This window comes from Cherax quadricarinatus, chromosome 6, assembly GCF_038502225.1.
Source record: "Cherax quadricarinatus isolate ZL_2023a chromosome 6, ASM3850222v1, whole genome shotgun sequence".
Classification (NCBI taxonomy): domain Eukaryota; kingdom Metazoa; phylum Arthropoda; class Malacostraca; order Decapoda; family Parastacidae; genus Cherax; species Cherax quadricarinatus.
Window position 1 is genome coordinate 15,379,835 of NC_091297.1, and position 24,631 is coordinate 15,404,465.

Here is a 24,631-nt window from a genome sequence, read left to right on the forward strand (position 1 = left end):
TGAAATTGGCATCTTTTTTATTTTGCGTGAAATTGGCCAAATTGCCAATTTCTGACCACCATATTGGGTAGTCCAAATTAGTAAATGGGAGGTTTCTTGTACTCAGCTGATAGATAAAATGGAGTTCTAAAGAAATAGCTATGAGTTTGGTCAACTGGAACAATTGAATTGGCTGAAAATAGGGCTCAAAGTCGGCGAAATCGCCCATTCGCATATGTCGCTGAGACCGCTAACTTCGCGGGAGCATAATTCCACGAGTTTTCGACCAAATTTCGAACTTTTGGTGTCATTACCATCGGGAGAAGATTCTCTATCATTTCATAAGAAAAAATAATTTTTTTTTTTTCAAAAATTGAGCGACATAGAATGACAGTTTCAGAGAGGGGCCTGAAACAGTCAAAGGGTTAAAGCTTTAAATAAACAGTACTGTGATGGTTTTGGATGTTTTAGTTTTGTGTTTAACATAACTTGAAATTATTCAGACTTCTAGTTTGTAATTGACTGCTGATTATGTCTTCATCAGATTAGTAATTATACAGGTACATTCCATTTTTTTTAAATTTGTAAGCCTTACAGATAGTAATTAACACTGACAAAACCATCTCAGAGATATTAATTTATTTAATATTTAACCCTTCTAGGTTACTTAATACCTATTGAGCAGTAAGCAGTCCCTTATACAGGGGAACCTCAGTACACGACCAGCTCCTTACTCGAACAAAGCTCAGCACTTGACCAAACAAATACGACCTGCCAGGACTTTGCTGTAAACTATTTCATGTTTCTTTGCAGTTTTTGGTGTTATCTTGTATTATTTGTATAAATAAGTCACCATGGGGCATACGACGATTAGTGATAACAGTCAACCAAACAGAAATTTGATTGGGAAGAATTTGTTCGATACTCAAACGGAGTGACACTCAAACAGTCTTCTGGAATGAATTAAGGCCGCATACCAAGGTTCCAATGTATAATGAACACAGTTACCATAATTTTAAAGATAAAATTATTGAAAAAACAACAGTATAGGCTTAAAATGAAGTGTTGGTATCAACAAAACATTTGGTATCATCCCATCCCTGCAAGAGCACTCAAGAGCACATTAAATACACGAAAGATACCAGAAAGCTGGAAAAGTGACCCCTAATACCAATATTCAAGAAAGAGAGCAAGTAAGAAACCCTAAAATACAGACCAGTAACTCAGAAACATATAGTGAAAAGTTTTGAAGACTGTAGAAAAACTGTTGATAGATTCTCTGGAGAATGGTCCAACAACACAGGCTCAGGAAAAGAAATGATGCCTCATTAACCTATTTGAGTTCTATGATAAGATGAGGGAAATTAGAAAGAAAATAGAAGGGTGGGTAGACAGCAAATTTATGCTGTCAGAAGTCCTAGAAATATCAGAGATGTAAAGTACTTCACTGAATAAAGAGCACCAGGAGACATCACAGGAGACATGAGTGGAGAGAAGAAAATTTCTTAAAAAGTGCTCTCATTTCCAAGTTATTCTTAATACTGTATGTGTGTGTAAAAGACCTGCCTGGGGAAGTAAATTCCACTATGTCACTGTTAGCAGGTGATGTAAAGCTTCAAGATAACAGAGACAAGCTGCCAAGAAATATATGTGGAAATACCTGTGCACCCATTCGAAGAGAATGCACCTTCATACTCCAAGCATTATCATTTGCCAGGAATTCTGCAACATCCTTGTACTTGTTTTCAATGTCTGCCATGGCTGCATTTAGTGCAGAGTTATTAAGATACTCATTCATGAGATTCTCAGTCACACCAAAGTCTTCTTCTGCTGACCATGTAGGAGAATCATCAACTTTGAGAGTAAAATTAACTTGAACAGCCCAAAGGTGTGGTACATCCACTTTCACACTACTTGCTTCATATCTGAAAAATATACTCTATTACAGTATGAAGAAAACTTAAAAATTAATTAAAAATAAATATTCACATAAAAATTACATTACAGTACAAACCTCAGAATTTTCTACATCCTTATTTGCTAAGTTCAAGTGGGTCACTGACTGACTGATTGATTGATTGATTGATTGATTCATTCATTCATTCATCCACACACACATTCATTCATTCTCTCTCTCTCTCTCTCTCTCTCTCTCTCTCTCTCTCTCTCTCTCTCTCTCTCTCTCTCTCTCACTCACTCAGTCTCACTCACTCAGTCTCACTCACTCAGTCTCACTCACTCAGTCTCACTCACTCAGTCTCACTCACTCAGTCTCACTCACTCAGTCTCACTCACTCAGTCTCACTCACTCAGTCTCACTCACTCAGTCTCACTCACTCAGTCTCACTCACTCAGTCTCACTCACTCAGTCTCACTCACTCAGTCACACTCACTCAGTCTCACTCACTCAGTCTCACTCACTCAGTCTCATTCACTCAGTCTCATTCACTCACTCAGTCTCTCTCACTCACTCACTCACTCACTCACTCACTCAGTCTCACTCACTCACTCAGTCTCACTCACTCACTCAGTCTCACTCACTCACTCAGTCTCACTCACTCACTCAGTCTCACTCACTCACTCAGTCTCACTCACTCACTCAGTCTCACTCACTCAGTCTCACTCACTCACTCAGTCTCACTCACTCACTCAGTCTCACTCACTCACTCAGTCTCACTCACTCACTCAGTCTCACTCACTCACTCAGTCTCACTCACTCACTCAGTCTCACTCACTCACTCAGTCTCACTCACTCACTCAGTCTCACTCACTCACTCAGTCTCACTCACTCACTCAGTCTCACTCACTCACTCAGTCTCACTCACTCACTCAGTCTCACTCACTCACTCAGTCTCACTCACTCACTCAGTCTCACTCACTCACTCAGTCTCACTCACTCACTCAGTCTCACTCACTCACTCAGTCTCACTCACTCACTCAGTCTCACTCACTCACTCAGTCTCACTCACTCACTCAGTCTCACTCACTCACTCAGTCTCACTCTCTCATTCACTCATTCAACTCTCTCTCTCATTCACTCACTCAACTCTCTCTCTCTCTCTCATTCACTCATTCAACTCTCTCTCTCATTCACTCATTCAACTCTCTCTCTCATTCACTCATTCAACTCTCTCTCTCATTCACTCATTCAACTCTCTCTCTCATTCACTCACTCAACTCTCTCTCTCTCATTCACTCACTCAACTCTCCAGGAGCTTGGACTCGACCCCTGCAACCTCAACTAGGTGAGTACAACTAGGTGAGCACGCACACGCACACACACACGCACAAGCACACGCCTGGACAGGCTGCAGACCTGGTCCAGCAATTGGCTCCTGGAGTTCAATCCCACCAAGTGCAAAGTCATGAAGATTGGGGAAGGGCAAAGAAGGCCGCAAACGGAGTACAGTCTAGGGGGTCAGAGACTACAAACCTCACTCAAGGAAAAAGATCTTGGGGTGAGTATAACACCAGGCACATCTCCTGAAGCGCACATCAACCAAATAACTGCTGCAGCATATGGGCGCCTAGCAAACCTCAGAACAGCATTCCGACATCTTAATAAGGAATCGTTCAGGACCCTGTACACCGTATACGTTAGGCCCATATTGGAGTATGCGGCACCAGTTTGGAACCCACACCTAGCCAAGCACGTAAAGAAACTAGAGAAAGTGCAAAGGTTTGCAACAAGACTAGTCCCAGAGCTAAGAGGTATGTCCTACGAGGAGAGGTTAAGGGAAATCAACCTGACGACACTGGAGGACAGGAGAGATAGGGGGGACATGATAACGACATACAAAATACTGAGAGGAATTGACAAGGTGGACAAAAACAGGATGTTCCAGAGATTGGACACAGTAACAAGGGGACACAGTTGGAAGCTAAAGACACAGATGAATCACAGGGATGTTAGGAAGTATTTCTTCAGCCACAGAGTAGTCAGTAAGTGGAATAGTTTGGGAAGCGATGTAGTGGAGGCAGGATCCATACATAGCTTTAAGCAGAGGTACGATAAAGCTCACGGCTCAGGGAGAGTGACCTAGTAGCGATCAGTGAAGAGGCGGGGCCAGGAGCTCGGACTCGACCCCCGCAACCTCAACTAGGTGAGTACAACTAGGTGAGTACACACACACACACACACACGCACATACACACACACACACACACACACACACACACACACACACACACACACACACACACACACACACACACACACACACACACACACACACACACACTGCAAGACATCAGCAAAAATCAAATATTTTCCCTACTTTGAGCTCCATTTTAAGGTTCTTTTCATAGTTAAACCAATCAAAATCACCTCTATTTCTATATTATGTTTTCCATTCTATCAAATGAGACCAAGAAAACAAGAATACAACTGTAAATACTATACAAAAATAGACCACTAATTCAGAATTTTAATTAAAAAAAATGGTTGGAGTTTTTTTTTCTCATTATGCACTGCATGCTGCAGGATTTTTTTTTATATGGTGCACACTGACCACACAGACCCATTCTCTCACATATGGGCCTACCAGCTTTCTCCTGCTTGATTTGAAGCCGCTAGAATTTATGAGTATATATACGTCAAAAACTGTGGCTCGTAACACATATATATACGACCAAAACAGTCAAAGGGTTAAGAAAAAGTTTGTAGAAAAATACGAAAGTGGTGGTGGTAGAGGGTGGTAGTGATGGTGGCAGAGGGTGGCAGTGATGGCGGTAGAGGGTGGTAGCAGTTATGATAGTGGTAGAGGGTGGTAGCAGTTGTGATAGTGGTAGAGGGTAGTAGTGATAGTGGTAGCAATTGTGATAATGGTAGAGGGTGGTAGTGGTTGTGATGGTGGTAGAGGATGCCTTCTTCAGTGATTCAGCAATTCTACTAACCCTTCCAATGTTGTTGGAGTTATATAGGGCTACAGAAAACACCGCCGCCTCAGCTGCTGCTTCACCACCATTATGGATGGCTTATGCTCTCAGAGGCCCTTATACACCCAACAACAACACAACACAGCACCTCTCGTGACATACATAATGACTTATTTTATTCATTCTACAGTATATTCCATGTTTCTATGCTATTAATATTGTTTATTATGTCATATTAGTTGAATTGTGATAGATAAATAAGCCATTGATATTAGTGTCATATTCTCCAACAATAAACTTGCCTCCCCTCCCTCTGCCCCGTCTGCCATACACCAACAAGAGTCTTCAATAAAGATAAGTGTGATGTTAAATATTCATTTATACATTTTATTAGTGCTTTACATTTATTTGGCATTCTTTTCTGCATGTAAATCTATATTTAAGCTAGGGAAGTGGCCCCTGAAGTGACCTAGAGTCCTTATAGAGGGGGATTCCTCTTCCAAACAATAACCTCTCTTCCCTCTCTCCTCCTCCCCCCTATCTTCCATTCATCAACAACAGCCTTCAATAAAGGTAACTGTCGTGTTGAATGTTCATTCTTTTGTGCATGTAAATCTATCTTTAAGGTAAAAAAACCAATTTTTGTTCGATACTTCTGGGTGTCTGGAACAAAGTAATTGGACTTACATTATTTCTTATGGGGAAAATGGAATCGTAAATCATCAATTTCGATAATAGTCACACTCTCTAGAACGAATTAATTACAAAAAACGAGGGTCCACTATATATTTTTCTCCTACCCTAAACAATGAAGCTAAAGGTAAACTCAACCAATGCCCCAGAAAATAGATCACAGCTTTGTGGCAGCACCTTCAGTTTACGAATGACAGATGTGGGTAGTAAACTGGACAGGTAGACACTTTACACCTGCTGTCTCTAACAGTAAGTGCTATTCAACTAATGTGGGTTGTATCCTGAGGCTTGGTTATATACCTTAGCCCTTTCAGGGTTTCCGACGTACTAGTATGGCTTATGCACCAGGGTTATTGGCGTACTAGTATGTGTAAATTCCAGCGCCTTCAAAATCTGGCGAGAGAAAGCTGGTAGGCCTACATATGAAAGAATGGGTCTATGTGGTCAGTGTGCACAGTATAAAAAAAAAAATCCTGCAACACACAGTGCATAATGAGAAAAAAAAACTTTGACCGTGTTTTTGATTTAAAACAGCGACTTTGCACTGTATTTTCGTATGCGATTTATGGTTATATTCTAGTTTTCCTGGTCTCATTTAATAGAATGGAAGACATATTACAGAAATTGAGATGATTTTGATTGGTTTCAAAATGAAAAGTACCTGGAAATTGAGTTCAAAGTAGCAGAAATGTTTGATTTTTGCCAAAGTTCAAAAGTAAACATATCATGCCACGCGTCCAATACACTTCAACTGGCGAGTCTAATATTCTTTCACAAGTGTGCTGATATTACTTATACCATTTCTACACTAATGCAGTAGTTTGCATAACAGTAAATCTTCTATTTTTTGTGAGAATAAAAATTCAAAGTGGAAAGCAAAAGAAACGTAAGATGGGCCTGGGGATGTGACTAATGAAGAGAGGAAATGTTATTTTAGTTCCAGGAATATCTGTCTTGTTTATTCTGGACCCTATTTGGAAATTGGCATGTTTTGAAATTTGAGTGAAATTTGCAAAATTGCTAATTTCTGACCACTTTATTGGATAGTTGAAATCGGTAAATGGGTGGTTTCTTGTACTCATTCGATAGAAAAAGTGGAGTTCTAGCGAAATATCTATGATTTTTGTCGGCTAGTACACTGGAATTGGCCGAAAATAGGGGTCAAAGTGGGCAAAATCGCCGATGTGTAAACATTGTCGAGACCGCGAGAACATAATTCCATAAGTTTTCCACCAAATTTCATACTTTTGGTGTCATTATAATTGGAAAAAGCTTCTCTATCTTTTCATAAGAGAAAATAATTTTTCTTTTCCGAAAAATTTTCGACCCTGAGAACAAGTTTAGGAGAGGGCCTCTCGACCCTGAAAGGGTTAGACAGGGTTGGACTTTGAAATGTGCGAAAAAAAAAAAAAAAATAAGTTTGTTTTTTCCAGCTGTATTGTTAAATTTCATCAGGGTATGAGGTGCAAATCCCAGTCTAGATGTTACATCTAATGTATAATCAGAGAGCAGCGTAGGTAATACATTTATCACCAAGGAAAATATACTGATTTTCTTGTCAATGACAAGTGACTAGAGTGAAAAACTAGCAAGACGATAAAGAAAATAGTATGTATTTTGCATATTTTGCATCAAAGGCCCATGTGGCTTATATAACCATTTAGAGCATGTTGAGCACTGTGGACGAAGACAAAGAAAATCACAAGGGAATAAAAAACAATGATAAAAGAGTTTCTATTTGGGTCATATAGATAGACTAATATTCTTAACAAATAGCAGGTTTATCTGTACTGAAGGACAACCAAACACTTTATTCTTGAGTTTAATAAAACTGGGAAACGAACTCAAAAATTTCATTTCATAGTTAGAACTAAAACAATCCAGCCATGGCTCTGGCTCTTGAAGTCAAGATAAGTGTTTTGAAGTTTAAGAGAAAGGTAAATTTCACATACAAAGACATACCTATGCCTGTAATACAGAATTTATACAAGTAAATATTTGAATTTGATTTTTTTTAAATTGAATTTAGTTTTTATCAAGCTGCAAATACTGTAATACTTTATTTATTAAAACCTTTTTAATGTACAAACTATATACGGCACTTTTCAAATGTAAATTGTAAATAATTAGCAAATTACAGAACTAAAATATATATTAAAAGCATTTCAAGTTGAAGATTTTGCCCTCCAGGTTCATGAGGAAATAAAAAAAAACTAAGTGAAATAATTTATTTTATTTTTTTTTTCAGATAAATCTGGCATCAAAATATTCACATATACGGTAGGTGTTCTAGCATTTATGCTAATAAATTCTGCTTTACTCTGGCCTAGAAAAGTTCAACCAATGAATTACCTAGTTTATTTTCATTCCAAGCCATGCTTGCCTTCTTCAGATAATATAGTGTCCACTGTATTTAAATGATAAAATCATAAAGAAAACAGTTTAATGTTACCCATCAGCATGAGCTGTGACCAAATATTCTCCAGGTACGAGAAGCCTCCAGTAGTCACCATCAGCGGCAGACACAACATCATGATCAATACCTGCTACACTGATGCTTGCATTGCTGATAGGGTTGCCACTCTTATCAAAAATAAAGCCTTTAACTCCTGTGTGCACCTGTTAACAAAGAAATATAAAGTCCAATCAGATGTGCCTTGGCTTCAAAATCATATTTATGTATAGTATTTACCCTATCAAATAAATTTAATAACTATTTCCAGTCAATTTGAAACTTCTAAACATTATGTAGGAGACAAACTTACACCTGCATTGACAGGTTTCAATTACATGTCTTTACTTTTTTTTTAACACATTGGCCATCTCCCACTGAGGGAAGGTGACCCAAAAAAAAAAAAAAAAACATTTTCACCATCATTCAACATTTTCACCATCATTCATACATAATCACTGTCTTTGCAAAGAGACTCAGATACAACAGTTCAGATGTCAATCCAAACAGCAAATATTCCAAACTCCTCCTTTGAAGTGCAGGAATTGAATTTCCCACCTCCAGGACTCAACTCTAGCTAACCGGTTTCCCTGAATCCCTTCAAAAATATTACCCTGCTCACACTCCAACAGCTTGTCCAGTCCCAAAAAACATTCATCTCCATTCACTCCTACCTAACACACTCACACATGCCTGCTGTATGTCTAAGCCCCTTGAACACAAAACCTCTTTCAACCCCTCCCTCCATCCTTTCCTAGGATGACCCCTACCGCTCCTCCTCTCCACTACAGATTTATACACCCTCCAGGTCATCCTATTTTGCTTCATCCTCTCTAAATGACCAAACCACTTCAACAACCCCTCCCAGGTAGGTAGTAGGTTGGTAGACAGCAACCACTCAGGAAGGTACTATTATCCTGCCACATGAGTGTGAAACAGAAACCTTTTACATGATGGTAGGATTGCTAGGGTTATTTTTCTGTCTCATAAACATGCTGGATAACAGGTATATCTTGCTACTTCTATTTACACTTGGGTCACACTACACAGATATGCACATACATATATATACATACACACATCAAGGTTTTTCTTCTTTTTTCTTAATAGTTCTTGTTTTTCTTTATTTCCCTTATTCTCCATGGGGAAGTGGAAAAGAATTTTTCCTCCGTAAGCCATGCATGTCATAGGAGGCAACTAAAATGCCAGGAGCAATGGGTTAGTAATCCCTTCTCCTGTATAAACCACTAAAAATGAGAAAAGGAAAAACTTTATAAAACTGGGATGTCTGAATGTGTGTGGATGTTATGCAGATGATGAGAAAGAAATGATTGCTAATGTTATGAATGAAAAGAAGTTGGGAATGAAAAGAAGTTGGATGTCCAAACTCTAAGTGAAACAAAGCTGAAGGGGATGGGGGAGTTTCAGTGGGGAGAAATAAATAGGATTAAGCCACGAGTAGGTTGGTAGACAGCAACCACCCAGGGAAGTACTACCGTCCTGCCAGATGACTGTGAAACAAAAACCTGTAACTGTTTTGCATGATGGTAGGATTGCTGGTTTCTTTTTCTGTCTCATAAACACGCTAAGATAACAGGGATATCTTGCTACTCCTACTTACACTTTGGTCACACTTCACAGACACGCACATGCATATATATATATACATACATCTAGGTTTTTCTCCTTTTTCTAAATAGCTCTTGTTCTTTTTTATTTCTTCTATTGTCCATGGGGAAGTGGAAAAGAATCTTTCCTCCGTAAGCCATGCGTGTCGTATGAGGCGACTAAAATGCCGGGAGCAATGGGCTAGTAACCCCTTCTCCTGTATACAATTACTAAAAAAGAGAAGAAGAAAAACTTTATAAAACTGGGTTGCTTAAATGTGCGTGGATGTAGTGCGGATGACAAGAAACAGATGATTGCTGATGTTATGAATGAAAAGAAGTTGGATGTCCTGGCCCTAAGCGAAACAAAGCTGAAGGGGGTAGGAGAGTTTCAGTGGGGGGAAATAAATGGGATTAAATCTGGAGTATCTGAGAGAGTTAGAGCAAAGGAAGGGGTAGCAGTAATGTTAAATGATCAGTTATGGAAGGAGAAAAGAGAATATGAATGTGTAAATTCAAGAATTATGTGGATTAAAGTAAAGGTTGGATGCGAGAAGTGGGTCATAATAAGCGTGTATGCACCTGGAGAAGAGAGGAATGCAGAGGAGAGAGAGAGATTTTGGGAGATGTTAAGTGAATGTATAGGAGCCTTTGAACCAAGTGAGAGAGTAATTGTGGTAGGGGACTTGAATGCTAAAGTAGGAGAAACTTTTAGAGAGGGTGTGGTAGGTAAGTTTGGGGTGCCAGGTGTAAATGATAATGGGAGCCCTTTGATTGAACTTTGTATAGAAAGGGGTTTAGTTATAGGTAATACATATTTTAAGAAAAAGAGGATAAATAAGTATACACGATATGATGTAGGGCGAAATGACAGTAGTTTGTTGGATTATGTATTGGTAGATAAAAGACTGTTGAGTAGACTTCAGGATGTACATGTTTATAGAGGGGCCACAGATATATCAGATCACTTTCTAGTTGTAGCTACACTGAGAGTAAAAGGTAGATGGGATACAAGGAGAATAGAAGCATCAGGGAAGAGAGAGGTGAAGGTTTATAAACTAAAAGAGGAGGCAGTTAGGGTAAGATATAAACAGCTATTGGAGGATAGATGGGCTAATGAGAGCATAGGCAATGGGGTTGAAGAGGTATGGGGTAGGTTTAAAAATGTAGTGTTAGAGTGTTCAGCAGAAGTTTGTGGTTACAGGAAAGTGGGTGCAGGAGGGAAGAGGAGCGATTGGTGGAATGATGATGTAAAGAGAGTAGTAAGGGAGAAAAAGTTAGCATATGAGAAGTTTTTACAAAGTAGAAGTAATGCAAGGAGGGAAGAGTATATGGAGAAAAAGAGAGAAGTTAAGAGAGTGGTGAAGCAATGTAAAAAGAGAGCAAATGAGAGAGTGGGTGAGATGTTATCAACAAATTTTGTTGAAAATAAGAAAAAGTTTTGGAGTGAGATTAACAAGTTAAGAAAGCCTAGAGAACAAATGGATTTGTCAGTTAAAAATAGGAGAGGAGAGTTATTAAATGGAGAGTTAGAGGTATTGGGAAGATGGAGGGAATATTTTGAGGAATTGTTAAATGTTGATGAAGATAGGGAAGCTGTGATTTCGTGTATAGGGCAAGGAGGAATAACATCTTGTAGGAGTGAGGAAGAGCCAGTTGTGAGTGTGGGGGAAGTTCGTGAGGCAGTAGGTAAAATGAAAGGGGGTAAGGCAGCCGGGATTGATGGGATAAAGATAGAAATGTTAAAAGCAGGTGGGGATATAGTTTTGGAGTGGTTGGTGCAATTATTTAATAAATGTATGGAAGAGGGTAAGGTACCTAGGGATTGGCAGAGAGCATGCATAGTTCCTTTGTATAAAGGCAAAGGGGATAAAAGAGAGTGCAAAAATTATAGGGGGATAAGTCTGTTGAGTGTACCTGGTAAAGTGTATGGTAGAGTTATAATTGAAAGAATTAAGAGTAAGACGGAGAATAGGATAGCAGATGAACAAGGAGGCTTTAGGAAAGGTAGGGGGTGTGTGGACCAGGTGTTTACAGTGAAACATATAAGTGAACAGTATTTAGATAAGGCTAAAGAGGTCTTTGTGGCATTTATGGATTTGGAAAAGGCGTATGACAGGGTGGATAGGGGGGCAATGTGGCAGATGTTGCAAGTGTATGGTGTAGGAGGTAGGTTACTGAAAGCAGTGAAGAGTTTTTACGAGGATAGTGAGGCTCAAGTTAGAGTATGTAGGAAAGAGGGAAATTTTTTCCCAGTAAAAGTAGGCCTTAGACAAGGATGTGTGATGTCACCGTGGTTGTTTAATATATTTATAGATGGGGTTGTAAGAGAAGTAAATGCGAGGGTCTTGGCAAGAGGCGTGGAGTTAAAAGATAAAGAATCACACACAAAGTGGGAGTTGTCACAGCTGCTCTTTGCTGATGACACTGTGCTCTTGGGAGATTCTGAAGAGAAGTTGCAGAGATTGGTGGATGAATTTGGTAGGGTGTGCAAAAGAAGAAAATTAAAGGTGAATACAGGAAAGAGTAAGGTTATGAGGATAACAAAAAGATTAGGTGATGAAAGATTGAATATCAGATTGGAGGGAGAGAGTATGGAGGAAGTGAACGTATTCAGATATTTGGGAGTGGACGTGTCAGCGGATGGGTCTATGAAAGATGAGGTGAATCATAGAATTGATGAGGGAAAAAGAGTGAGTGGTGCACTTAGGAGTCTGTGGAGACAAAGAACTTTGTCCTTGGAGGCAAAGAGGGGAATGTATGAGAGTATAGTTTTACCAACGCTCTTATATGGGTGTGAAGCGTGGGTGATGAATGTTGCAGCGAGGAGAAGGCTGGAGGCAGTGGAGATGTCATGTCTGAGGGCAATGTGTGGTGTGAATATAATGCAGAGAATTCGTAGTTTGGAAGTTAGGAGGAGGTGCGGGATTACCAAAACTGTTGTCCAGAGGGCTGAGGAAGGGTTGTTGAGGTGGTTCGGACATGTAGAGAGAATGGAGCGAAACAGAATGACTTCAAGAGTGTATCAGTCTGTAGTGGAAGGAAGGCGGGGTAGGGGTCGGCCTAGGAAGGGTTGGAGGGAGGGGGTAAAGGAGGTTTTGTGTGCGAGGGGCTTGGACTTCCAGCAGGCATGCGTGAGCGTGTTTGATAGGAGTGAATGGAGACAAATGGTTTTTAATACTTGACGTGCTGTTGGAGTGTGAGCAAAGTAACATTTATGAAGGGATTCAGGGAAACCGGCAGGCCGGACTTGAGTCCTGGAGATGGGAAGTACAGTGCCTGCACTCTGAAGGAGGGGTGTTAATGTTGCAGTTTAAAAACTGTAGTGTAAAGCACCCTTCTGGCAAGACAGTGATGGAGTGAATGATGGTGAAAGTTTTTCTTTTTCGGGCCACCCTGCCTTGGTGGGAATCGGCCAGTGTGATAATAAAAATAAAAAAAAATATCTGAGAGAGTTAGAGCTAAGGAAGGATCAGTTATGGAAAGGAAAGAAAGAATATAAATATATAAATTCAAGGAGTATGTGGATTAAAATAAGGGTCAGATGCGAAAAGTAGGTCATAATAAGTGTGTATGCACCTGGAGAAGAGAAGAGTGTAGAGGAGAGACAAAGATTTTGGGAGATGTTAAGTGAGTATGTAGGAACTTTTGAACCAAGTGAGAGAGTAATTGTGGTAGGGGACCTAAATGCTAAAGTAGGAGAAATGTTTAGAGAGGGTGTGATAGGTAAGTTTGGGGCACCAGGTGTAAATGATTGAACTTTGTATAGAAAGGGGTTTGGTTATAGGTAATACATATTTAAAGAAAAAGAGGATAAGTATACAAGATATGATATAAGGCATAATGACAGTAGTTTGTTGGACTATGTATTGGTAGATAAAAGACTGTTAGGTAGACTTCAGGATGTATATGTTTATAGAGAGGGCCACAGATATATCAGATCACTTTTTAGTTGTAGCTACAGTGAGAGCAAAAAGTAGATGGGATATAAGGAAAATGGATAAAAGACTGTTAGGTAGACTTCAGGATGTATATGTTTATAGAGAAGGCCACAGATATATCAGATCACTTTTTAGTTGTAGCTACAGTGAGAGCAAAAAGTAGATGGGATATAAGGAAAATGGAAACAGCAAATAAGCGAGAGGTGAAGGTTATAAACTAGAGGCGGCGGCAGTTAAGGTAAGATATTAACAATTATTGGAGTTAGGTAAGGTTCATAAAAGAAGGATATTAAAAGTGAATATAGGAAAGAGTAAGGTGATGACGATAACAAAAGTAAGTAACGAAAGATTGGAGGGAGAGCGTATGGAGGAGGTGAATGTTTTCAGATACAGTGGTACCTTGATTTACGAGTTTAATTTGGTCCGTGAACCAGCTTGTAACTCAATTTGCTCATATATCAAATCAATTTTCCTCACTGAAATTAAATGAAATGCCATTAATCCATTCCAGCAGAATTCCTGGCTCTTTGGAGGCAGGAGAAAATATTTCAATATAACACTAAGAAGAGCAGATTATTTTTTTTTTTTTTTTTTCAACAAGTCGGTCGTCTCCCACCGAGGCAGGGTGACCCAAAAAAGAAAGAAAATCCCCAAAAAGAAAATACTTTCATCATCATTCAACACTTTCACCACACTCACACATTATATGGAGAGATTATATGGAGATTATATGGAGAGTAAAAGAAAGGTGAAGAGAGTGGTGAGAGAGTGCAAAAGGAGAGCAGATGATAGAGTGGGAGAGGCACTGTCAAGAAATTTTAATGAAAATAAGAAAAAATTTTGGAGCGAGTTAAACAAGTTAAGAAAGCCTAGGGAATGTATGGATTTGTCAGTTAAAAACAGAGTAGGGGAGTTAGTAGATGGGGAGAGGGAGGTATTAGGTAGATGGCGAGAATATTTTGAGGAACTTTTAAATGTTGAGGAAGAAAGGGAGGCAGTAATTTCATGCACTGGCCAGGGAGGTATACCATCTTTTAGAAGTGAAGAAGAGCAGAATGTAAGTGTGGGGGAGGTACGTGAGGCATTACGTAAAATGAAAGGGGGTAAAGCAGCTGGAACTGATGGGATCATGACAGAAATGTTAAAAGCAGGGGGGGGATATAGTGTTGGAGTGGTTGGCACTTTTGTTTAATAAATGTATGAAAGAGGGGAAGGTATCTAGGGATTGGCGGAGAGCATGTATAGTCCCTTTATATAAAGGGAAGGGGGACAAAAGAGATTGTAAAAATTATAGAGGAATAAGTTTACTGAGTATACCAGGGAAAAGTGTACGGTAGGGTCATAATTGAAAGAATTAGAGGTAAGACAGAATGTAGGATTGCGGATGAACAAGGAAGTTTCAGAGTGGGTAGGGGATGTGTAGATCAAGTGTCTACACTGAAGCATATATGTGAACAGTATTTAGATAAAGGTAGGGAAGTTTTTATTGCATTTATGGATTTAGAAAAGGCATATGATAGAGTGGATAGAGGAGCAATGTGGCAGATGTTGCAAGTATATGGAATAGGTGGTAAGTTACTAAATGCTGTAAAGAGTTTTTATGAGGATAGTGAGGCTCAGGTTAGGGTGTGTAGAAGAGAGGGAGAATACTTCCCAGTAAAAGTAGGTCATAGACAGGGATGTATAATGTCACCATGGATGTTGGTAAGTTACTAAATGCTGTAAAGAGTTTTTATGAGGATAGTGAGGCTCAGGTTAGGGTGTGTAGAAGAGAGGGAGAATACTTCCCAGTAAAAGTAGGTCATAGACAGGGATGTATAATGTCACCATGGATGTTTAATATATTTATAGATGGGGTTGTAAAAGAAGTAAATGGTAGGGTGTTCAGGAGAGGGGTGGGATTAAATTATGGGGAATCAAATACAAAATGGGAATTGACACAGTTACTTTTTGCTGATGATACTGTGCTCATGGGAGATTCTAAAGAAAAATTGCAAAGGTTAGTGGATGAGTTTGGGAGTGTGTGTAAAGGTAGAAAGTTGAAAGTGAACATAGAAAAGAGTAAGGTGATGAGGGTATCAAATGATTTAGATAAAGAAAAATTGGATATCAAATTGGGGAGGAGGAGTATAGAAGAAGTGAATGTTTTCAGATACTTGGGAGTTGACGTGTCGGCGGATGGATTTATGAGGGATGATGTTAATTATAAAATTGATGAGGGAAAAAAGGTGAGTGGTGCGTTAAGGTACATATGGAGTCAAAAAATGTTATCTATGGAGGCAAAGAAGGGAATGCATGAAAGTATAGTAGTACCAACACTCTTATATGGGTGTGAAGCTTGGGTTGTGAATGTAGCAGCGAGGAGGCGGTTGGAGGCAGTGGAGATGTCCTGTCTAAGGGCAATGTGTGGTGTAAATATTATGCAGAAAATTCGGAGTGTGGAAATTAGGAGAAGGTGTGGAGTTAATAAAAGTATTAGTCAAGAGGGCTGAAGAGGGGTTGTTGAGGTGGTTTGGTCATTTAGAGAGAATGGATCAAAGTAGAATGACATGGAGAGCATTTAAATCTGTAGGAGAAGGAAGGCGGGGTAGGGGTCGTCCTCGAAAAGGTTGGAAGGAAGGGGTAAGGGAGGTTTTGTGGGCGAGGGGCTTGGACTTCCAGCAGGCATGCATGAGCCTGTTTGATAGGAGTGAATGGAGACGAATAGTATTTGGGACCTGACGATCTGTTGGAGTGTGAACAGGGTAATATTTAGTGAAGGGATTCAGGGAAACCGGTTATTTTTATATAGCCGGACTTGAGTCCTGGAAATGGGAAGTACAATGCCTGCACTCTAAAGGAGGGGTTTCAGGATATTAACAATTTGGAGGGATATGTTGGGTATCTTTATCGTATATGCTTCTAAACTGTTGTGTTCTGAGCACCTCTGCAAAAACAGTGATTATGTGTGAGTGAGGTTAAAGTGTTGAATGATGATGAAAGTATTTTTCTTTTTGGGGATTTTCTTTCTTTTTTGGGTCACCCTGCCTCGGTGGGAGACGGCCGACTTGTTAAAAAAACCACTAATATCAACTCTATGGCTTATTTATCTATTACAATTGGTCTAATATGATATAATAAATTATATAAATACCATGGAAACATGATATACACTCTAGAATGAATAAAATATGTCATTATGTGACGAGTGGTGGTGGCGGCCACTCCCGAGGTAAAAATAATTATCGCTCTGACCATATCTTCCCATTCTTGCCCTTCTGAGGTCTTATTATAAGAGAAAACAGAGTGTTTGTGAGGCTAACTTCACTAGATCACTAGTATCACAAGGAAAACACTGAAACAAAAGCGATTTTTTCGGAATTTTTTTTTTCCCAAGTCAGGAGACCGGCCTAAGTTTTGGGTAAATATCTCGGAAGTAAATCAGCGTAAATGTCTCATGCCTTCTCGCAGAGAAGGCACGAGGCACGAAGTACATACTACACTTGTACTGCCTCGCCAAGTCGACTAGAGCTCAACTCGCTCGGGTTTTTCTATGATTTCATGCTTTAATTCAATGGACATCATACTCTTCTTCTTCTCAGCACTGTTCTTTACACTTGCTTTCTTAGGACCCATGGTTAAAAAAAAGAAATTTGGCAAAATAACTGCACAAAACACAAGAGAGATGCTTCCACAGCGAGGTTACCCATGTGCATTGGCGTGGTGTTGGCTGTGCCAACTAGTGGCATTGTATCTGAAGCTCGCTCATAACTCAGATTTTGGCTCACAATTCAAAGCAAAAAATCGACCGAGTGACAGCTAGTAACTCAGAAAATTAGTAAGTTGGGACACTCATAAGTCAAGGTACCACTGTATTTGGGAGTGGACGTGTCAGCAGATGGGTCAATGAAAGATGAGGTGAATCATAGAACTGACGAGGGGAAAAAGGTGAGTGGTGCACTGAGGAGTCTGTGGAGACAAAGAACTTTATCCACGAAAACAAAGAGGGGAATGTACAAGAGCATAGTTATACCAACACTCTTATATGGGCGTGAAGCATGGGTGGTGAATGTTGCAACAAGGAGAAGGCTGGAGGCAGTGGGGATGTCATGTCTGAGGGCAATGTGTGGTATGAACATAATGCAGAGAATCCGTAGTTTGGAGACTAGGAGGTGGTGCAGGATTACCAAAACTATTATCCAGAGGGCTGAGGAGGGGTTACTGAGGTGGTTCGGACATGCAGAGAAGATGGAACAAAATAGAATGACTTTGCGAGTGTACACATCTGTAGTGGAGGGAAGGCGGAGTAGAGGTCGGCCTAGGAAAGGTTGGGAGGTTTTGTGTGAGAGGGGCTTGGACTTCCAGCAAGCATGCATGAACATGTTAGCTAGGATGAATGGAGACAAATGATTTTTAGGACTTGATGTGCTGTTGGAGTGTGAGCAGGGTAACATTTATGAAGGGATTCAAGGAAACTCACAGGCCAGACTTGAGTCCTGGAGATGGGAAGTACAGTGCCTGCACTCTGAAGGAGGGGTGTTAATGTTGCAGTTTTATAACTGTAGTGTAAGCATGCCTCTGGCAAGAGACTGATGGAGTGAATGATGATCAAAGTTTTTCTTTTTCGGGCCACCCTGCCTTGGTGGGAAACGGCTGAAGTGTTAATAAATAAATAATAATAAGCCTATGAATTAACTTCCTTGCTGAAGCCAATGAAGCAACAACTCCAACTCAAGTCACACTGCTGCATAGAGTTAGCTTCTCTTTGCTTAATTTTATCTAATTTATCACCAATGAATAATAATTATGCCCTTATTACAGCCATCATATAAATTTGAAAATAAGTCTTTAAAACAATATGCTGTTAACCTAAATATTGATCAACATACATTTTGGCTGATACAACCCATTTGAAGGCTATTTTGAAGTTTGACAATGCAGAATGTGAGTTTGTTACAACTTCATTTGTGATTTCCCAAGAAATATGTTTTGTCTATAATTACTGTGGACCCCTGAATTTCATGATTAATTCATTCCAGAGAGTCTGCCAAAAGTTGAAATTCACGAATTTCAAAACATTTTCCCCATAAGAAATAATGTAAATTCAATTAATCCGTTTCAGACACCCAAAAATATTAACAAAAATTATTTTTGTTATAGATTAAATATAGGTTTACATACAGAAAAGAATGAGAAATCAAGTATAAAACAATAATAACATCACACTTACCTTTATTGAAGACTCTTGTTGGTGTATGGAAGATGGGAGGAGGGGAGAGGATAAAGAAGTTACACTATTGTTTGGAAAGGAAATCCCCTTCCATAAAGACTTTAGGTACCAAGTTCCTATCTGGGGTAACTTCCCTTCTTTGTTTTTTAATGGCACTAGGACCAGCTTGAGAGTCACTGGACCCCTGTCACACAAAAAAACTGTCCATTCTCTAAGAGAACTCTTGCAGCTCTACCATCTACCACAATCACTACCACCCTCTACCACCATCACAACCACTACTTACCACCCACTACCACCCTCTACCACTATCACTCCCACCCTCTACCACCATCACCCCCACCCTCTACCACCATCACAACCACTACCACCTTCTACCACCATCACAACCACTACTGCCCTCTACCACCATCACTACCACTACTATCCTCTACCACCATCACAACCACTACCACCTTCTACCACCATCACAACCACTGCTGCCCTCTACCACCATCACTACCACCCTCTACCACCATCACTACCACCCTCTACCACCATCACCCTCTACCACCATCACTACCACCTTCTACCACCAACACAACCACTACCACCATCACTACCACCCTCTACCACCATCACTACCACTATCACTACCACCATCACTACCACCCTCTACCACCATCACTACCACCATCACTACCACCATCACTACCACCATCACTACCACCATCACTACCACCCTCTACCACCAACACAACCACTACCACCATCACTACCACCCTCTACCACCATCACAACCACCATCACCCTCTACCACCATCACTACCACCCTCTACCACCATCACTACCACCATCACTACCACCCTCTACCACCAACACAACCACTACCACCATCACTACCACCCTCTACCACCATCACAACCACCATCACCCTCTACCACCATCACTACCACCCTCTACCACCATCACTACCACCATCACTACCACCCTCAACCACCATCACAACGACTACCACCATCACTACCACCCTCTACCACCATCACTACCACCCTCTACCACCATCACAACCACCATCACCCTCTACCACCTTCTACCACCAACACCAACACAACCACTACCACCATCACTACCACCCTCTACCACCATCACTACCACCATCACTACCACCATCACTACCACCATCACTACCACCCTCTACCACCATCACTACCACCATCACTACCACCATCACTACCACCCTCTACCACCATCACTACCACCCTCTACCACCATCACAACCACTACCATCCTCTACCACTATCACTACCACCACTACTTTTGTATTTTTCTACAAACTTTTTCTTTAATTCTATTGTGTTTCTCACCTTCTTTACCAAAGGGCTGACACTAAAAGCTTTCTTTAGGCCCATGCTGGCTTATTTAGCAGTTGCAAGCACAAAAAAGAATGGATTATTATGAAATGTTTCGTATGAACACGTGGGGTGATGATCACTCGCCCAGAAACAATGCCACACTGACTCTGAATGGTGTGTGGGAGCCTTTGTGTGCGCACAGCCGCTGGGAAGTCGCTTGGACGTGTTCCATACGACCGCCGAATTTTGAGGCAAATCACGAAACTTGGGGCTATATTTTAACGAAAAAAGTTGCCGATACTCAAAATTCACTAAACTTGAGACTCACAAAATTTGGGGTTCCAGTTTATTTGCTTCTAAATCCCTGTGTGTATATTCTATATTCAGCATGTTGCTAGTGGTCAACAGACTGTAACATCTGTTGTAAACATGGAACAAAAACATCAGTATGCAAACTGTGTGGTGCAGTTGCAAGTATGAGTGGGTAAAGTGTTATTTGTTTGGATGATCACAGAATATTATATTAGTAAGCAAGTCATTCTCTGTTCTGTCCTTGTGACTGAAGTTAGAAAGAAAAGTTTTAAGTGAAGATTACAAGTTAAAATATCGTAACTGGATAATAAAATATAACCAGAGGTGATTGGTCATGGATTAGAGCATCTCAATAAATGAAGTAGACCAAATGAAAACCCATAAGCAAGAGAAGGGGTAGAGTGGGTGGGGGAGGATCTTACCTTTCCTCAGAAAAATCATCAAAAATTTAATTTTTCCAATGCTCTGAACCCTATTTCATGCTACTTGCAGGCCTGAAACTGACCAAAATCATCTCTACTTCAGTAGTATGGTTACCAATCTATCAATGATACCAAGAAACAGCCTACAAAACACCTCAAATTGCTATTTTAAACCAAACACAAGGTCAGAGGTTTGCTTTTCCCATCATGCACTGCATGGAGCAAGATTTTTTTTATATTGTTCACACTCCTCTACACAGAACAATTCTCTCATGTTTAGGCCAAAATTTACTGCTCATAGCATAATTGAAGGTGCTGTGCTTAAAATAAGATCTACACAGGCAACACTGGCATCAGTAACATAGATCTAAGTGAGAGTACAAGGTTAAGAGCAATGTGTGGTGTGAATATCATGCAGAGAATTCCAAGCACAAAAATTGGAAGACAAGAAGAAGTTACAAAAAGTGTAATTAAAAGGTTAGAGGAGGGGCTGTTATGGTGGCTTGGGCATTTAGAAGGATGGAGCAGAATAGGATGACCAAGGGAGTGTATAAATCTGGGGTTTAAGAAAGGAGGGCTAGACGTCATCCCAGGAAAGGCTAGCGGAAGAGGGCAAAGATTTTGATTGTAGGGGCTCAAGAGCCCAATCGATATGTGCGAGTGTGTTAGGTCAGAAAAGAAAGAAATGATTGTTTATGGGTTTATGTACTGTTGAAGTGTGAGCAAGGTAACATTTACAAAAGGATTCAGGGACACCAGTCAGCTGGAGGTGGGAAGTACAGTGCCTGCACTCTGAAGGAGTAAGGATGTGATATGAGGGTCATTTGAATTGTGATGTCTGCACTTCTGGTTAGACAGCTATTAAATGAGTGATGGCAATTGTGTTCTTTTTTTTTTCTGGCTCATCCTACCTTGGTGGGAGATGTCAGGCGAGCTAAAAAAAAATAATGCACATTATGTCAAAACAATGAAGTCAAATCTCAATAATCTATAAAAAAAAAAAATACAGCTATTTTGATGGAAAAATGTTGCAATTAAATACAAGTTTCTGAGAAACACCGCCTAACATAATCCAAGATTTTAACATCGCAACGAACCTTGTGCAATTCATTCTCCAGAAACATGAAACATCTGACTTAGTGACACTATGTTCCACTTCTGTCACTGCCACACCTAGCAACATCTGATCTGGCAACACCATACACAATTTCCATTACTGCAACACTATGTCTCATTTCTGTCATTCTGACACCTTACACCATCACGTCCTGGTTCCGTCACTCCCACACCTTGCAATACCTGACTAACAAGACCATGTCCCACTTCTGACATTCCACACCTTGTAACACCTGACCTAGCAACACCGTGTCCCACCTGTCACTGGCACACCTTCCAGTACCAACTATATTCCCTAACAGATGCCTGCCTGGCTAAGTATCATTATCTGATCTCACCCATGAGCAGTTTACTTATCATTCCACTGACCTATACTTGACCTCACCTGTGAGCAGTTTACCTATCATTCTATTGACCTCTACTTGACCTCACCTGTGAGCAGTTGACCTATTATTCCATTGTACAGATAACCATTACACAGGAATCTAAGTTAAAACAATGTATTTCCAAAGATAATTTAGCCAATCATCTCTGGCATTATTTTAAGTGTCATATTAAAATAAGTGTGAGCATGAAATAAATTGTTTCCTTCTAAATCATTAAGCTTACCTGTTCCATGAATGCTAGCAGGGAATTTTTATTTTCCATCCAGTATGTTCTCAAGTCTTCAGCTGGTGGATACTTCTGACAAGATATTTCCAGAGTAATTTCAAAACAATTGGAATTGAGGTAGTTCCAATCCTGCATACCTCCTGATACACTGTACCACTTTGCTCCGTTAGTAATGCCATCTCTGAAGACAATATCAGCAGAGTTGCAGGGTTTTCCTATAGGCATTCTTGGGTGGGCCTACATGGAAAATTTCCTCATTAAAATAAAAGTCATTACTTGATACATGTCAGCATGAAATTCTTCACAGGTAAACAATACACACTAAATCAGAATTAGAAACTTAAGAGAATAAAGAGGAATTATAAATAACAGTGAACATATTACAAATGTCTCACAGAGAAATTTGACTAATCTTATCAAAATTATGTTCATTACTTTGATTGCAAATGTAATTAATAATATTTCAGGGCAAAAACTTTTAAATGGCTATGAATCACTAAATGTAAGTAGTAGATTGGTAGATGGCAACTGCCCAGGGAGTGCTACAGTACTGCCAAGTGAGTTTAAAATGGAAGGCTGTATTTGTTTTACATGATGGTAGAATTCCTGGTGTCTTTTTCTGTCTCATAAACATGCAAGATTTCAGGTATGTCTTGCTACTTCTACTTACACTTAGGTCACACTACACATGTGTGTACACATTTATGTATACACACTCATCTGAGTTTTTCTTTGATGTTATCTTAACAGATCTTTTTCTTATTACTTTTCTATGGGGAAGTGAAATAAGAATCTTTCCTCCATAAGCCATGCGTGTTGTAAAAGTCGTCTAAAATGCAGGGAGTAATAAGGTAGTAACCCCTTCTCCTGTATAAACTACCAAAAAGAAAAAGAAGAACCGTCAAAGTGGGATGTTCAAATGTGAGTGGATGTAGTGCGAATGATGATAGATGATTGTGGATGTCATGAATGAAAAGTAGCTGGATGTCCTGGCTCTAAGTGAAATGAAGCTGAAGGGGGTAGAAGAGTTTCAGTGGGGAGAAGTAAATGGGATTAGGTCAAGGGTTTCTGGGGAGAAGTAAATGGGATTAGGTCAAGGGTTTCTAACAGAGTTAGAGCTAAGGAAGGAGTAGCAGTAATGTTGAAGGATAAGTTATGGAAGGAAAAGAAGGAATATAAATGTATAAATTCAAGGATTATGTGGAGTAAAACAAGGGTTGGATGTGAAAAGTGGGTTATAGTAAGTGTGTATGCACCTGGAAAAGAGAGAAGTGTAGAGGAGAGAGAGAGAGATTTTGGGAAATGCTGAGTGAGTGCATGGGGAATTTTAAACCAAGTGAGAGAGTACTTGTGGTTGGGGATCTCAATGCTAGTGGGTAACAATGTTGTGGAGGTAGTAGGTAAATTTGGGGTGCCAGGGGTAAATGAAAATGGAGAGCCTTTAACTGAACTATGTTTAAAAAGAGGTTTGGTAGTAATATAGATTTTATGAAACAGAGGGTAAGTATACAAGATATGATATAGCACATAATGAAAGTAGTTTGTTAGATTATGTATTGGTAGATAAAAGGCTGAAAGGTAGGCTTCAGGATGTACATCCTGAACAACAGATATATCGGATCATTATTTAGTTGTAGCAACAGATAGAGTAAGAGGTAGATGGGACTAAAGGAAAATGGCAACAGCAAGTAAGAGGTGTAAAAGTTTATAAACTAAGGGAGGAGGAAGTTAAGAGTGAGATATAACAAAATATTGGCAGTAAGGTGGGCTAGTGCAAGTGTGGGTAGTGGGAAGGTTGAAGAGGGATGGGATAGTTTTAAAAATGTAGTGTTAGAATGTGGGGGCAGAAGTTTGTGGCTATAGGAGGGTGGGTGCAGGAGGAAAGAGTGACTGGTGGAATGATGAGGTAAAGGGTGAGATAAATGAGAAAAAGGTAGCTTATGAGAGGTTTTTACAAAGCAGAAGTGATATAAGAAGAGTAAAAGAAAGAGTAAAAGAAAGGTGAAGAGAGTGGTGAGAGAATGCAAAAGGAGAGCAAAAGATACAGTGGGAGAGGCACTGTAAACAAATTTTGCA

The 24,631-nt window shown here is 39.9% G+C and overlaps 1 protein-coding gene across 6 annotated transcripts in view; it reads right to left on the reverse strand.

Annotated features, from left to right (window-relative positions):
• Window positions 1-24,631, reverse strand: part of LOC128694145 (carboxypeptidase D) — a 346,813-nt gene that overhangs the window by 190,323 nt on the left and 131,859 nt on the right. For all 6 annotated transcript variants that reach the window (XM_070080625.1, XM_070080611.1, XM_070080597.1 and 3 more), the window contains 3 exons: window positions 22,553-22,792; window positions 8,003-8,169; window positions 1,640-1,904 (listed from right to left, as the gene is read on the reverse strand). In XM_070080625.1, coding sequence (XP_069936726.1) covers window positions 1,640-1,904; window positions 8,003-8,169; window positions 22,553-22,792 — 672 coding nt within the window. The remainder of the gene's footprint in view (window positions 1-1,639; window positions 1,905-8,002; window positions 8,170-22,552; window positions 22,793-24,631) is intronic.